The following is an 18,130-nucleotide window of genomic DNA, read 5'->3' as shown; positions in this document are numbered from 1 at the left end:
TGAAAATTGTATAAAAAAAATGTTTTAAACCATATGAAACCAACATTAACACATAACAATATTACTACACTTCTAATATCTTGGCAAGTGTTATAAAATAAAAAGTTTTAAAATATGTACATACAAACAACACACACACACACACAATTATATATATATATATATATATATATATATATATATATATATATATATATATATATATATATATACACACATAAATTGGGACGGACGGACGGACGGACGGACGGACAGACGGACAGACAGACAGACAGACAGATAGATAGATATAGATCTAACAGTCTAGTATTCTGATTGATTGGAGTAATTGGTTGAACTTATATATATGACATAAAAGTCAACATTTAATAAGGTGATTATAAAAGTTGTGTGTAGATGTAAATGCCTGGAAATATATTGACATTTACATCTAGACCTGAGCTTTAGTCCACGATTTCATCTTTAAAAGATGCCATTAAAGAAGTGAGGAACATGACGGAGAGACGCCGTGCTCACGAGAGCAGACCAAAACACATCAACGCCACTGAAAGCCAGATATATATACGGCTAAAAGGTCACCTGAACAAAGAGTAATGCTTCAGAAGCCAGACTTCTTACTGTACAAAGGGCTTCCTCTGGGAGACGGAAGGGATTATCTGAATGAAAATCTCAGCGGAGAAACACTTTAAAGTAGAAATGACACACTGTAACTCTACAGTCCATACGGAGAAAACACCCACCTCCCAACTTTAAAAAGAGAATTATTAAAGGTGATGAATTGAGAAATAAACTTTCCAATGAGTTTTTGATATATATAAAAGGTCATGATAATATAAGATTATCCTGTAAGTTTCCGAGCTGAAAACGTCCTTGTTAGTCAAAGAAAAGCTTTTACAGACACCAGGCCCAGAAAACGAGAGCTCTCAGAATGTGCTGAAGCTCCGCCTCTACAGAAGAAGATCAACGTTCATCACTGCCTGTTTAGCCCCGCCCACCGATTCGCACATTCGCTACCAAGCTAATGATCCAAGCTAATGATCTCAATATAATGCCACGATCTCAATATAATGCCATAGATCTTAATATAATGTCATAGATCAATCAATCCATCAATCAGCTTTATTTATACAGCGCTTTTACAGTGACAATTGTTTCAAAGCAGCTTCACAGTGTCAAACAGGACAATATTGCAACAAAATTAGATTTGGCTGTACAGTCGTGCTGGAGAAAACAGTGATGTTATCAGCTTATTTTAATTTATCATATAGTGACAATGTTGGCAGATCAGTATTATAGTTTATAGAATTAAATAAGACCTAATTAATTAGTTTTATTTGTATATTTAGTTAAATAATCATTTGGATCATAATTTCAGTGTCCCCAACTGAGCAAGCCAAGCCAAAGGCGACCAAAGGAACCCAAACTCCATCAGGGCATGATGGAGAAAAATGAACCTTGGCAGAAACCAGACTCAGTCTGGGTGCCGGTTCTCCTCTGGCCTATTAAAGGGTTAGTTCACCCAAAACTGAAATTGATGTCATTAACTCCTCACCCTAATGTCGTTCCACACCCGTAAGACCTCCATTCATCATCGGAACACAGTTTAAGATATTTTATATTTAGTCCCAGAGCATAATGCAGTCAATGCACACTTTACTGTCCATGTCCAGAAAGGGAATAAAAACATCATCACAGTAGTCCATATGAGACATCAGTGGGTTAATTAGAGTCTCTTGAAGCATCCAAAATACATTTGGGTCCAAAAATAACAAAAACTACGATTTTATTCAGCATTGTCTTTCTCCTCCATGTGCCTCCAAAAAAGAATCAAACGGTTAATGAATCAGTGAATCGATCAATTTGATTCTTTTTGGAGGCACATGGAGGAGAAAGACAATGCTGAATAAAATCATAGTTTTTTATATTTTTGGACTATATTTGGTTTTTATTAGCTTTCTGGACATGGACAGTAAAGTGCACATAGACTGCATTATGCTCTGGGACTAAAATATAAAATATCTTAAACTGTGTGTGAAGATGAACGGAGGTCTTACGGGTGTGGAATGACATTAGGGTGAGGAGTTAATGACATCAATTTCATTTTTGGGTGAACTAACCCTTTAACAGACAGTGTATGATTATTATTCTGGCAACCTTACCGGTCAGAAATCATATTAGATCCGAATATTACAAATTTCTGGGTATCACGCAGTTTTATCTAGGATGGCGCGTCGATTACACAAGAGTATGAAAACTTGAAAGATCTGAGTCATCGCGCCGGAGACGGGTTTGTTGAGGATGACGTGCCAGTGAGGCAAATTCAGAGGAGACACCAATTGACACTACAGGATGAGCTGATCATGTCCAGACGCAGGTCCACCATCCAATCCAGACAAGGCCCGGATCCGGTCGACTGCAGTAAACCTCGGGATAAACAATAGATCTTAATATAATGCCATAGATATGAATGCCATAGACCTGAAAATAATGCCATAATCTAAATACAATGCCATAGATCTTAATATAATGCCATATATCTAAATATAATGCCACAATCTCAATAAAATGCCACTGCGGCAAGGGGGCGTGGTTTGACGGAGTCTGTGGAGGGAGAGAGCGTGCGGAGCCAAGCGGGGCGTAAGTGGGTCAAGTGCAAATAAATAACACCTGTGTCTGATTGCAGTAATTGCCGTGGAGAGACGGCATAAAGCCGGCGGACGGGAGAGAGAGGAAAGAGAGAGTTGGACTGGGATCTCGTAGCCATTGCCTGAACGGAAGAGGCTGAATGAGAACCGGAGAGGAACAAGAGAGAACTGGAGCAATCCATATCGAGTGTTTTGAGTACGCGCCTACGTGTGCCTGTTTTGTTACTACTTGAATTAAAGAAAGGTTACGAGACCCAGTCAAGCCGATCCCGTCTTCTTCCTTCCACACCCCTCACACTGCCGAACCGAACCACACTGGTGCCGAAAACCCGGGAAGGAAGAAGTTTCACGCAGCCATGGAGACTCAGTCACGCACCCCACTTGCGGACCTTGTGCAATCGCTCGCGGGCCTCCACCAAGAAACCCACCAAGATCTGCGGGCCATCAGGTAGGAGCAGCAACAGAGGTTCGAGGCACTCCTCCAGGCCCAACATGAGGACTGCGAGCAGTTCCAGAGCTGGATAGACCGGGAGGTTCAGGCCAGTCCCAGACGCGCCAGCGATACCGCTACCACCATCTCGCTCTCGAAGATGGGACCGATGGACGATCCGGAGGCGTTCATCGACCTCTTCGAGAGGTCCGCCGAGGCTCTGGACTGGCCCAAGGATGACTGCCGCTGTTATCGGGGAAAGCGCAGGTAGCCACACACCAACTGCCAGTCAAGAATCTTTTGGTTTATGACGACCTCAAGCGCGCCATCTTACAGCGGGTCGGCTGGACCCCGGAACAGCATTGCCAGTGGTTCTAGACCCTGGCGCTCAAAGAGTCAGGCCGGTCCTTCGTGTTTGCGCGCCAGCTCCGGGACTCGTGCCGCAAGTGGCTGATGGCCGGCGAAAGCGACGTCAAGGAAGTCTTCGATCGCATGGTACTGGAGCAGTTCGCCGCGAATCAGGCCATCCAGTTGGCGGAGGACCAGATGGTGGCGTGTCACGGGGTCGGCGAGCCCCTGCCAGCAGCTTCTCTCTCTCTCTCTCTTCTCTCTCTCTCTCTTCTCTCTCTCTCTCCTCCTTTCCCCGCCCATTCTACCTCTAAGCCTGTTCCCCCTCCCAGGTCCCGAGCAGGGGTGCCGCCCGACCAGCGCCGAGGTGGAGGATGGGTAGTCCGCCCGAGGATATTCAATTGGTGCCCGTGGATATTCAATTTAGGGGACAAACCATAGACTGTAAAAAAATAATGAACTCAATATAATGCCACGATCGCAATATAATGCCAGAGATCTCAATATAATGCCACGATCGCAATATAATGCCAGAGATCTCAATATAATGTCATAGATCTCAATATAATGCCAGAGATCTCAATATAATGTCATAGATCTCAATATAATGCCAGAGATCTCAATATAATGTCATAGATCTCAATATAATGCCAGAGATCTCAATATAATGTCATAGATCTCAATATAATGCCAGAGATCTCAATATAATGCCACGATCTCAATATAATGCCAGAGATCTCAATATAATGCCACGATCTCAATATAATGTCATAGATCTCAATATAATGCCAGAGATCTCAATATAATGTCATAGATCTCAATATAATGCCACGATCTCAATATAATGTCATAGATCTCAATATAATGCCAGAGATCTCAATATAATGCCACGATCTCAATATAATGTCATAGATCTCAATATAATGCCAGAGATCTCAATATAATGCCAGAGATCTCAATATAATGCCAGAGATCTCAATATAATGCCACGATCTCAATATAATGCCAGAGATCTCAATATAATGCCAGAGATCTCAATATAATGCCACGATCTCAATATAATGTCATAGATCTCAATATAATGCCAGAGATCTCAATATAATGTCATAGATCTCAATATAATGCCAGAGATCTCAATATAATGCCAGAGATCTCAATATAATGCCAGAGATCTCAATATAATGCCACGATCTCAATATAATGTCATAGATCTCAATATAATGCCAGAGATCTCAATATAATGTCATAGATCTCAATATAATGCCAGAGATCTCAATATAATGTCATAGATCTCAATATAATGCCAGAGATCTCAATATAATGCCAGAGATCTCAATATAATGCCAGAGATCTCAATATAATGCCACGATCTCAATATAATGTCATAGATCTCAATATAATGCCAGAGATCTCAATATAATGTCATAGATCTCAATATAATGCCACGATCTCAATATAATGCCAGAGATCTCAATATAATGCCAGAGATCTCAATATAATGCCAGAGATCTCAATATAATGTCATAGATCTCAATATAATGCCAGAGATCTCAATATAATGCCACGATCTCAATATAATGCCAGAGATCTCAATATAATGCCAGAGATCTCAATATAATGCCAGAGATCTCAATATAATGCCAGAGATCTCAATATAATGCCATAGATCTCAATATAATGCCAGAGATCTCAATATAATGTCATAGATCTCAATATAATGCCAGAGATCTCAATATAATGCCAGAGATCTCAATATAATGCCACGATCTCAATATAATGCCAGAGATCTCAATATAATGTCATAGATCTCAATATAATGCCAGAGATCTCAATATAATGCCAGAGATCTCAATATAATGCCACGATCTCAATATAATGCCAGAGATCTCAATATAATGTCATAGATCTCAATATAATGCCAGAGATCTCAATATAATGCCAGAGATCTCAATATAATGCCACGATCTCAATATAATGCCAGAGATCTCAATATAATGCCAGAGATCTCAATATAATGCCACGATCTCAATATAATGCCAGAGATCTCAATATAATGCCAGAGATCTCAATATAATGCCAGAGATCTCAATATAATGCCAGAGATCTCAATATAATGCCAGAGATCTCAATATAATGTCATAGATCTCAATATAATGCCAGAGATCTCAATATAATGTCATAGATCTCAATATAATGCCAGAGATCTCAATATAATGCCAGAGATCTCAATATAATGCCATAGATCTCAATATAATAACAAAAAGGAAAATGTTATTGTTATCTGCTTACCCCCAGTGCATCCAACATGTAGGTGTGTCTGTTTCTTCAGTACAACACAAATGAAGATTTTTTACTCCAACCGTTGCTGTCTGCCAGTCATAATGCATGTGAATGGGTAACAATTCTATCTTTGTCCATCCATTGATCCATCCAACCAACCATGTCTATCTGTGTCCATCCATCCATTCATCCATCCATGTCTATCTGTGTCCATCCATTTCTATTAGGGCTGCACGATTAATCGAAATCGAACCGCAATCGCGATTTGGCTTGTGTGCGATTATGAAAGCTCAAAGGCTGCGATTGTAATTAAATAAATAAATCTGTTAGCGAAGAGCGGCTCTGTGATAAAAGCTGCTCCGTCTGAAAGACTGCGAGTTTTGAGTCCCTTATAACGTGTTTGAAAAAGCAACACGAGTCAAACATCTTCACAAACTAGTGAAGCGTTCATAAACCTGTTCAACTAAAGACAACGTTTAATAACGTTTTACCTCACTTCATATTGTCAGTCGAGTGTTTGTGAGCTGATATGGCTTCTCATCAGAGTGAGGCAGACGATGCGTTATTTTGTAGTATTCTATGTGGATCAGCACTGCATTATAATACACTTTATTACTATGAAAATACCCTTGACGGCTTGAAGAACTCAAACACACCATATTTTGCTGCAGTCGTGTTTATTGTCGTCATGTTTAATCAAAGCGTCTCTATAGGCCAATGTCACGCTACAATTGAAGACCGGAAGAACGTCTCGGAGTGGGGATACGGCTCTTCCGGTTAGCGGTATACAATGGCGGAGGCTGATATATACCGCTTGACCAAGTCTCTCCGCAATCTGCCTGAAGTCACTTACGAGGATGTAGTTCGAATTGTGAATGAACACTCTCAAGTAGAGACTTCAAAACTGCGAAAGGGGTACAAGTTCTTCTGGGAGAAATTCATTTTCAACTACAGAGGTAAGCGTTTGAATTCTGCTGACACGCTGTCGCTAGCTAGCTTGACTGTCAAAGTCACGTGTATTTATAGCTCATAAATGTGTCACATAGGTCTAATATGTGTGTCAGATAAAACATCCTTTTTTAATTAATCGAAACATTTTTTTTAATCATTGGTAGTAATGTGTATTTAGTTTCTCAGTGGCTCCGAAACTTTGCCTGACGAGCCCCGAGATGTTGAGTAAGTTAGCATAACTTGGCACTGCCTAACGTTACTGTACAGGTAAATGTAGCTAGCATGTCAGATAAGCTCCAGGTTACTGATAGAACATATTTGAGAAATATTATTTGGGGGGAAATGTGGCTGGGTTGCTGTCATAGGCTATCAATTGCCATATATTTTGCTGTATGGTGTGATAATCTTTCCCTCTATTACTGCAGTGTCAGATTTAGTTAATATGGAAGTGGCAGTTCGGGCGAACTTCCCCGAAGTTCCCCCAGTTATTCCAAGGAAACCGGGTAGGTCTACTATTAACTTTAAGTCGCTTCCGACCACTTTCTGAGACGTATATGCTGTCTGTATCGAAATGCAAACTGCAAACGAAAGTGCTGTCCCGGAGAATATGAAAAGAAGGGCCCTCATCCCTCTTTATTAATCTTACCCAAGATTTGCGGAGTGTTTCATCCTTTGGGAAAGCGTGGAAACTGAGGTATGGCTGTCTACGTCCTGATGTAGAACAACCCGGTACACTACAAGAACAACTGCGGGCGGAGGCTGCCATTATTATTGTTATTGCTAGAAACGACCGGAAGTTATGATTCCCTACTCCGCGTTCCGGAAGCAGGAAGTGTGACATAGGCCTATTCTCTGTTTACAGCGTTAGCGTCACATCAGGGGTTTCCTGAAAATTAACGTCAATTACTTCTCTGAGGCAAATGTGGCGTTTTCCGCTCGAGGGCGCCCTCTGGCTTTCAGTATGAATTAAAAACTTTTGGGTTATAATAATAAGATATTATTATCAATAATAAGAAAATAATGCTTAATGTATTTTAAAACTTAATAAACTTAAAAAATTAGAAATTTGTTGGACAATCCATGTTTTTCTTCAATGTACAGGAGTTTTTTCCCCCACAGTGGATGCACAAGAGGTTCGTATTTCATATGAAAGACAGACTTTAAGAATAACTCCTTAGGCTTAGACCTTTCTAATGTTTTTTAGTCATAGGCTGTCTGCATATTAATAGGTAACCCAGCAGTTGTTTTTTTTTTGTAAAATAAGTTTTCTGTAAAATATTACAAAAATAATAATAATAATTAGTGTTAGTATTATATTGTTATATTTATTCTGACATACTCTTTTTTATTTGTAATTATGAAAATGTTATTGTAATGGTAATATTTCTTATTTTTAAAAATATTTTTAGCAGTAATAATAATCATAATTATTATTATTAGTCACATTAATATAAAAACACAAAATGTTATATACACACACTTTTCATTTGTAAAAAACTATAATAACAATAATCGCATTTTAAATCGCAATCGCAATTTTACCCAGAATAATCGCAATTATATATTTTCCCCAAATCCTGCAGCCCTAATTTCTATCTATGTGTTGCATCCATTCATCCATTTTTTACATTAAAGTTTTCAATATATTTTATATTGTAATCTCTCTAAATTAAAGTCGAAACAATTTAAAGACAGTATACAGTGGGTATAGAAAAGAATCACACCACAATCCAACATCCAAGTGAAAGATATAATGCCAACATGTCAGAATTTTTTTTTTAAAGAATCACTGAGTCGGAAAAAGAATCACACTCCTTCTAAAAATGATTTGTAAACCCAATCTTGTGTAGCTAATCACCTTCTCAGTAGCACAAAAAAACATTTGCTTCAACAAGCTCACGCGACAGCGCTTCAGAGTGGCTCAATCAATGAATAACACACATTTATAACAGGCAAAGGTGGACAAAGTACACAACTCTATTACTTGAGTAAAAGTAAAAGTACTACTGGTCAAATTAGTGTTGTCAAAAGTACCGACCGCGATACCAATTCGGTACTGAAATGTTAAAAATATGACGCTTTGAGCGCTGTTGAGCGGAATCTTAAACACCTCTGAGGGTGCTTTCACATCTCTAGTTCGGTTCATTTGGTCCGAACCAAGGGCAAACAATTATACATTGTTGCATTTTTCAGATTTTTTGGTTCCTTTTCACACCACACTGATTGCTTTGGTCCGAACCAGTTGAAACGAACCAAAACGCAGGCATGTGATAACATCCACATCACTCATTGGCCATGGCGTATTTCCTAAACTGCTTTTCGATTGGTCAGAATTTACATGTGGGAAAATTCCAACAGGAGAGGCAAAGCCAGCAAACTATAATAACACTATGGAGAGACGACTGCGCGGGCCAGTTTTGTCCCTGGCAATAATCTACTACACTGTGTGTATTAACCACAGTATGCAAACAAAACATTTCTATAATGAAGCGCGGATGCGACGTGAAAACAACGTTCTAATGCACTGCAGACGGCGAGCGCGCATCGCTCGTCACTTCAAGAGGAGGCGTGCATTAATTATTAACTCTTGACATGCTTCCATCTTCCGAAAATATTGCCAACGATCTTTCAGGTAATAATATCATGCACACAATGTCAGCGCAGCTACGGCAGCTGGTTCAGTCCAAAAATGATCAGTACTTTTGCAGTTGGTTCTGTTCGAGGTCGGATCACGTTCTCACCACAAACAAACCGCTCCAGAGTTCGTTTGAAATCGTACCGAGACCACCTCTTCCAGGAGGTCTCGGTACGCTTGTTTGGTCCGCTTTTGGTGCGCACCCGAGTGCGATTGCTGCTTTCAGACCTGACCAAACGAACCGCACCAAAGAGGGAAACAAACTCTAGTACGATTCAACCGAACTAAATGAGGCAGGTGTGAAAGCACCCTGACTGGCCATTGTGCTCACGCGCTCATCAAATAGGTCTATGTTTGGCTACTTTGATCAGCGCTTCGCAAACATGTTGTAAAAATACATCAATGACGCTTTTCACGGAGCGCTTGCACAGATACACACAGAGCGTTTGAAACTTAGGTGTCATCAGCCTACCGGTCCGCTGGTCGACACCTGCTTGTGCTTTCAAACGCTCCCGCTACCGCTTTCAAACCACTTTTCAAACACTTCCGTGTTGTTTCAAGCCGCTGCCGTGCGTTGATCATTGTAGCCAATCATAGGCACATCCGATGAGCGCGTGAGCACAATGACCAGTCAGAGGTGTTTACGATTACAGCTCAACAGCGCTCGAAGCGTCATATTTTTAACATTTCAGTACCGATTTGGTATCGCGGTCGGTACTTTTGACAACACTAGGTCAAATATTACTCCACTACAAATGAAAGTTGTAAAAACTGATTTTTACAAGTAAAAGTACAGAAGTATTTTAAAAGTACTTAAGTATCAATAGTAAATTCCCTTTTATGTCAACGCATTACTTTATTATTGTTGTATAAATGCACACTATGCCACCATGGTTTAAGCCAGTCAGTGATGCTTCATCTGACATAGAGACAATTAAAAATTGAATTAACCTTGCCATTGTGAAATAATAAGAGTTCAGTGCATGGACATCACATACAGTGGGTCTCATTGCCTCCTACTTCTTATGTAAATCTCGTGAATCAAAAACACCACGGGAAAAAAAGCGCTTCTCAACATAACGCCAACCGTGACGCAAGCGTTGGGGATTGTTTATATGCACGCCCCCAACATTTGCATCTGTCCAAACATGTTCATTGTCGGGCAGAACTGACGGAGCCGAATCATTGGGACTGCAGGTAAACAAAGACACTTTAGAATAGCAAAAACGGCAACTCTTATGGACACACGTCATGTTCAGGCTGTGTAGGAGACGTGAGGACTTTTCATATGTCAACAGTCATAGTTTAGGTTTATTATCCGATGCCACAACAATTTATTTCAAAATCGTGGACTTTACTGATGCTTCACTAATTCTCACAACACCCTTTTGGTTAAAACAAGAAAAAAAAGAAAATATACGTGAATACATTCGTTTTTCTCCAGTGTAGAAAAAATAGGCCTACAGGAGTTTTTTTTTTTTTTTTCTCAGTGGATGTAAAAATATTTCCTGGCAAAACGTAAGAAATGACCATCACCTATTTTTATCATAATAATTTTATATTTTATAATAAAATGAGACTTTTCTTATGAAAATGAGAAGTATTTTCAAGTGCTCCACATTGTGATCAGTGATATTTAGCTATATAAACAAAACTGACTTTGGACTGAAGAAGTGTTATGTTACTGCAGTATGCAATTTTTGGCAAATAAAGAAAATGTTTGTGTGAAAAGATTTCTTGTTAAGGTTTGTATTGTGTGTGCCCTATTTTGAACATTCATTTCCTTTGTCAGTCCCATGCTTGTTGAAGTGATGAACTGCACTACTTACACTTTTTACTTTTGTGCTACAAATCTTTCAGCTTCTCTAGCACCAGTGCTATGTGCAAAAACCTTTAACGTACAGTCCTGAAATATTGGTAATCCTCTTTAAATATTTAACCTAATTTGTTTCAAAATTGTGGTGTTAAATTCAGTTTTCTGTGCATGTACGAGACTTAATTCGCCATAGCTCGACTGTATGCGTTGTGTTTATGATTACATGAATACATAAAAATAATACGAAAATTATTTGAATATGATATGATTTTTTGCACAGCTAAAAGAACTGAGAGCTTTATAAGGATCTACATGCAATATAATATGCATAACTATGTATTCACTGGAGTATAAAGACCTTAAATAATGAACCGTTATGTTTTTATTACATTAGAATGAGTTTCTATCTACACACACCGCAGGTCCCTTAAAGTGAAGTCGCCATTTTGTGCCGCTGTGTTTCTACGGTAGCCCTAAAGGGACAAACTTCTCTTCAGAGCGCTAGCCACTGGTCACTCTCTGATGTCTCAGATGACGATGGTGATAGCCAGACAAGCTCTGAGCACCTTTCCATATGAGAATCCATCATCCACTGCACATCATGACCGAATTTACCTGAGCGGCCTCATGCGTCTGCCACTGCTCCTGTATGCGGCCGCTCCAGCATTGCTCCACTCGCCGCCGAGTCTCGGCCCTGTAGTCCCGCTCCCACTCCCCACATTCACTGAACAGCCCTCGGACGCTGACCCGGATCAGCTGGACACGCCTCCACGGGAACACAGCGACCCTCCACACAGCCATCGGCGGGACTCTGAGACCTTCAGGAGCGCAGGCGGTCAGTGATTACACTGGGAACCTGACAACTAAAGAGTAAAAAGAGTAAGGTTACAGCATGGCCTGATGTCTAATGCATGTCTAATTCACCATCTCAGTATATATTAGGGCTGTGCAATATATCGAAATATCGCAAATGTACATATCGGCACGCAATATCTGAATGATTTTAAAAGGCTACTTCAAAATTGTGAATACACACACAGTTATGTCAAAATGGCTGTATTGATGGATATTTATGTAAACTCAGTCGGTTATGCTTTAAGTGAACGATATCCGCTGGGGAAAAAAGCCAAATGCGTATAAATAGGATCTGTGCATTAGATCTTAAAGCGACAGTCTGCTAATACAGTAAACCTGCTGCTGTCTGTACACAGTGTATATTTAATGCATATGAAGACTACTGTTTTTAGTTCTTATTTTTAATAAATAAAGTAATAAAATAAAATAATCGTCCACCCCTAGTTCAGGAGGTTTTTTTACCTGGATGTTCTTGATGTAAAATTTTAGGTTGATAGAATTATATTTCCAAGTCAAGCAAAGAGGCTTTGATATTTTAAATATTGGCATTACATTTTTTGTTTGTTTACATTGATTTTAAAATTATATTGTCAGATTGGTGACATTCATTTTTGCTAAAACACTCCTGGTCACTTTCAGAAGTTGTAGCGATGCTTTTTTTTACCCAGAAAGAATGTGAAACACATTAATAATATCATTCTCAGTTTTTAAATATATTTTTTAAATATAATTTAAATAGATTTTACACACTAATAGCAATATTGTATTGCATATCGAATATTTGCATTATTTAACAAGATATTGCATATCGCATTTTTCTTCAATATCGCACAGCCTTAGTGTGTGTGTGTGTAGTGTATATATAATGTTTCTTCATTTAAACAGATTGACATGGTATATTGTGCTCAGATGTCTGTTCTGTCAGAGAAACAAATAGACTCTGATATATTGCAGCGTCACTATAGCAACATGCAATACTGTAAGGTGGCAATAAACCTGTCCCCTTGGAAACAAATGTTTTAACACCTACTAAAACTCCTATACTGGTCACATTAAACAAAACTAATTCACCAGCACAATCTGCACAAACACATTGCATGTAGAGCACTGTGAAACGTTTAAGTAAAGAAAGAAAAAGGAGAGTTACTTTTATTTTCTCATGAAAAAGCATTATATTATTCACTCTAGGACAAAATTAGCTTAATGGATCCTTCTTTAAATCTGAGTAAAAATAGCATTAAGCATTGTATTTTATATTATCTTTAAGTTATAGAAAACGTTCATCTTTATTCTGTTGTAAATTTTAACTGATATTATGCATTAAAAAAGACAGCAGGTGTTAAGGAGTAAACTAATAATCATTAGCTGATTAATCACAGCACATTTAGACAAAACGGTAACTTTTTTGTTGCATGTTTGAATAAGTAACAAAATTAAATTAAAAAAATTAAAAAAATTATCCAGAAGAGAAATCTCAACAAGGGATATAAAGCCAAGTTTTATTTTGTTGCCATATTAGAGTTAATGTTTTTGCAGAGGGGATTTTGAATTTCTTGTTTTTTCCCAAAAAACAAGAAAATAATGTTACTAGCCTGAAAAAAAATCTATGTTTTTAAGGAATAAAATGTGCATGAATTATTCATGAACAAACCCCTCTGTAAAACCTTGCAGATATATTAGATAGGGGTACAAGTGTAAAGTTTGGTGTATGCAAGTAAAGTTTTCTGACTTCATTTTGAGAAAACGGCCTTTTATTGTAATTAAAAAACGCAAATGAATAAAGTTAAATAAAATAAACACTTAAATGAGTGTCCTGGATGTTTTCTTTCCACTAGCCTAAAAGAAGATGCAAAATAGCCCCAAAACTCAAAATTGACCAGAGCCTTAAAACAAACAAACAATGGTTTGCCTTAAAAACAGGTAAATCAGGTTATCTGTCAACCTATTACCAGTAGCCTTTGCTATGTTTTAAGAGGCCCACCCCCGCCATTATGACGCACACACACCAGGAGTCAGAAATGAACGGGGGCTGGGGGCAAAAATGCCACCGAAATTAATTAAAAAAAACAAGACATGGTGCAAAAAAAGTGTCTGTATAAGTTCTTGTTTTTAATATTTATAAGCAATATCACACAAGCAAAAGCACTGTTTTTCATTTCAGCACGTTTGCAGGTGACACTGTTTTTATACAACAATTAAGTTAAATAAGTTAATAAGCTATTAGGTGATTTACATATTAGACATGATATTTTCTGTTTTTCCTCTATTTTGCCTAGGAAAATAGTTCCAAACTAGCCTGACAAGCCAGACCCACATCAAGATGTTTGGTCTGGAAACCGCCCGAGGGGCGGGATAAACGGTTGTCTTTCAAACTCCCTCTGCACGCGATAGGATAGCGGTACACCAACCGGAGCAACGACGGTGAAGGGGAGCATAGACAGTAAAAGAAATGGACGGAGGGATCCCATTGCCTTCTACGGCGTTAAGTGATGTCAGTAGAGGAGCACTCACTTCCTGATGGCTGAGCGAACTGCGCAGGCTCAGACTGAGCTTGACGACGTAGATGTGACGTGAGCCTCCTGTCTGACAGCTGGAGGTCTTCTAGTAGTTGTGGAAAGTGAAATCTGAATCACGTTGTTTAAATATTTTCTCCCGTTGCTTTTCGCTCACTATGGGCTTCTCTCCATTCTTCCCCTTTGACTTTATCAGACTTTATGTCTCCACGTCCCCCCGACTGTCTCATAGACAGTAGAAGATTGCCTGCGAGCGTCTCCTCCTGTCTATACGGTAATTTCTCAACTGTGCGACAGAGTCGCGTTGGTTATGACGCAATAGTTAGCCTATTTTTACAAAAACAGCTTCTACGGGGCGATAGTGTAAGATACAAGGTAACGGAGCCTTTTATGCATTGTCGTGTTTCTTTAGAAATAAACAATGGACAAATGGAGTCTTTAAACGCCTCTGATGTAAAGTTATTCACTGTCAAAGTGACTCAAAAATGAATGGGAGTCAATGGGATGCTATCAGCAGGTGATGGCTTGGTTAGCAATGGCAGCCCCTAGGGGTGGAACGCTTTCCGAGCGCTAGATTACCCCCTTGAAGGGGAGCTCGCTCCTCGCTGACTGAACATTCGCCGTATCCGGTCGGCTAAACTCCGAACACATCTTCCCTTTTTAAGAATGACTTCAGTGCCGCTCTTTGTTCTTTTCTCAGAGGAAAGCTTAACTCCAAGTCTTCCGGAGGCGCGGGCAGAGCTGATTCGAAAGACCGCCGCAGTTCGCCAGTTTCTGTGTTTACTAGAAGACTGTGTTACTAGAAGCACGCAAACGCAACTCAGCCGTCGTCATTATGGCCCCGCCCACCGACTCTATAGCCTACCTACACGATGTGATTGGGCCGTCCAGATTCTGAGGAATACAGCTCAGATAGGAATTGAGGGTTGCTAGACCACACTTGCGGGCAAATTAAATTTGCTGCCGCTAGGGTGCGTCTAGATTTCTAGGCTAATTCCAAACAGTAGAGCCATTGCTTTTCGTTGTTTTAATAAATCGTTCTAAAGATTGGCTCACTCACTTCAGTTTTGTCCCAGTTTTGTCACCAGCCGTTTTGAACAAATCATTTGACTAAATGATTCAATCACTAACTCATTGGTCACCTACTACCAATTTTAGTCTCATATTATTTTAGCTGAGGGATGAAGAATGAATGCGTTTTTTGTTTTCGGTCATAATTGTAACAATAGTTCTGTTTAAAGAGACAAACTGAATTTAGAAATAGACTAGAGTATGAGATAACACTGTAAATATAACAGAGATAAAGTAATTTCAGGTGCAACTGTCCGAATGTTTCCTTGAAATGGGCCTCAGAGTTCCACCTCTGCCCATTGCCATCATATTGATCTCATTAAAAAGTAATGAATCATTCCATTACTAACATTACAAACTTTCTCTTTTTTACAATTTGTTATGGACAATTGCAGTATTTATTATAAATTATTTATCTTTGCACATCATTATTTTTTACTAAGTGCAAATAGGCCGCCTTATTGGCAGAGGCTATTTACACTAACTCCGCCCAGTGACGTCTCATTGGGCCAGACAAAATTAAGGAAGATGCTGGATTATCAACAATAGCAATAGTGTACAGGTAACATTTTTGTGTAGCAGAAATTTGACACAAATCGACCCAAGCTTGTTTCTGTCTTTTGCCGAACTCGCTCTACTCCCTTTTCGCATCACGTATCAGATCGGAAACCTTTATTTTCAATAAAAATGAAGAAAATAAGGGATGCACAGATATGAACATTTTGGCCGATACTGATAATACTTTATATTTGAAAGCCGATAACAGATATATAAGCCAATAAATCTAAATCCTAATTTTTTTAATATAATTTTTGAGAGCATGAGTCTCACCATTAATGCAATGCCCCAAATACACAATTATAATTATCACGTTATGATTTTATGTAGTCTATATGACAGACTTGTTGCACTGAACTGTATTTTCTTTTTTTGAAGTGATTTCAATCAAATTTCAAGCAATTAAAACCCATCATGGTGAAGTGTGCATCTGAAGTGTCTCGGCGGAATTAAATCATTTATTTAACATTACTTATCGGCTATAATATCCCGGCCATTTTTTTATCGGGCCGATAACGGTGACATATAAAAAATATCAGCTGATACTGAAATGGTGGCCAATATATTGTGCATCCCAAAAGAAAATATTTGAAAAGCAGAAATAAAATAAAATAAAGTGTTTAGGGTTTATTAGCTCAAAAAGGCGACATCCACTTAATAATTTTAATAAAATAAAATAATTAACTCGCCATAATATTCCATACCGTTTAATTTACAACAACACAGAGGTGCAAATCTGACACTACTATAGGCCTAAGTTAAAATAGCAACCAACTACTATTCACACTTATTGCACACACAAAAAGAAAAATACTGCTATTTCTACTTAGTGTAAATATAATCTATTACTACTTGCACTTACATCTCTTCTCGTTTGTGATGACGTGTTAAGGGGCGCGAGGGCGGGGCAACCTGTCACTACGTCACAGCAGGTAAGAAATGACGATTGCAACTTCATACCGCCTTTAAAATCACTGGCCTGTCCCCATGAACCAGCATGAAATACATCATGAAACTGCATTTTTACCTTTTATAAGCAGTCATTTCATCCAGTGACCTGGGTTATCAAACAGCTGCGAACCTGTGACGCACATGCGGCTCTTGAAATCATACTGTACGGTTACATTAGAGGACAAGGGTTTCTCTGACAGCCGCCCACAAGCTCACACACACTCAAGGCCTCGTGTGTGTGCAAGAGAAGTGAGGGAGATGTTCACGTTGCTATGGTTACCCATCTTGCAATATGAAAGATGCATTGTGATCTTGAACTCCAAATACAACACAATGTTAGATATGATAATAATAAGTGTTAAAAGAGCCACACCAGCTCAGCTCTAAAGCATTGGGATGTGTTAGCCTTACGTTATTCTTAAAGTATTAAGTTTCAGTAAGAAAGCCAGCATTTCTAGGAGCACGTGAGGAATACATCAGCTGTCAAATGATAATAACAGAAGGATCGCGTTCTACTTACACGACAACCATCGACAAACAATGGGACCTGTCCCGATATATCACGATCTTTTCCACGTGATATATATTATAAATCCATGCACAGCTTCCATCTGGTGCCGCATAAACACACGATACACTGACATTTGACAGACTCACACCGCTACACGGGCGCCGCCATTTTGTTCAAATACAGCAAACTTTATTTAAATCTCGATATGCAGAAGCACTGGCGATACAGTAGAGTTCACAAGTCATGTTTGAATTGAAAGGCCGTTTCCGCCGTAGTTGAGTATAAAATATGATTATGTAAGTCATAATAATAACATTTTCCAAATTACTACTTAGTATCTAACTGTATTGAGATCATCTTCTACATCTTATATATATAGCCTAATAATAACGTAGTATATGTCGAAATAATCATAAACTTATTCGTAAAGATAATTTATCAGTAATCTTCTCTGTATATATGTATATTTTTATATATATATATATATATATATATATATATATATATATATATATATATATATATATATATATATATATATATATATATATATAAGGGGAAATTAG

General features: G+C 38.7%; 1 protein-coding gene across 2 annotated transcripts in view; it reads right to left on the bottom strand.

The window, feature by feature from the left end:
- The window catches only part of lars2 (leucyl-tRNA synthetase 2, mitochondrial), a 182,832-nt gene extending 165,079 nt beyond the window's left edge, over positions 1 to 17,753 (bottom strand). Inside the window, exons 1-2 of one of the 2 annotated variants that reach the window (XM_067449360.1) lie at positions 17,574 to 17,753; positions 11,721 to 11,968 (exon numbers count right to left, since the gene is read on the bottom strand). In XM_067449360.1, the coding sequence (XP_067305461.1) occupies positions 11,721 to 11,906 (186 nt within the window). In that variant the 5' untranslated portion in view covers positions 11,907 to 11,968; positions 17,574 to 17,753. The remainder of the gene's footprint in view (positions 1 to 11,720; positions 11,969 to 17,573) is intronic. The other variant, XM_067449359.1, reaches the window with a different exon arrangement.
- Positions 17,754 to 18,130: the final 377 nt, after the last annotated feature.

The sequence above is a fragment of the Pseudorasbora parva genome, chromosome 7, assembly GCF_024679245.1.
Source record: "Pseudorasbora parva isolate DD20220531a chromosome 7, ASM2467924v1, whole genome shotgun sequence".
Classification (NCBI taxonomy): domain Eukaryota; kingdom Metazoa; phylum Chordata; class Actinopteri; order Cypriniformes; family Gobionidae; genus Pseudorasbora; species Pseudorasbora parva.
Note: the sequence above shows the minus strand (reverse complement) of the source record. Positions and strands in the feature narration are given on the sequence as shown.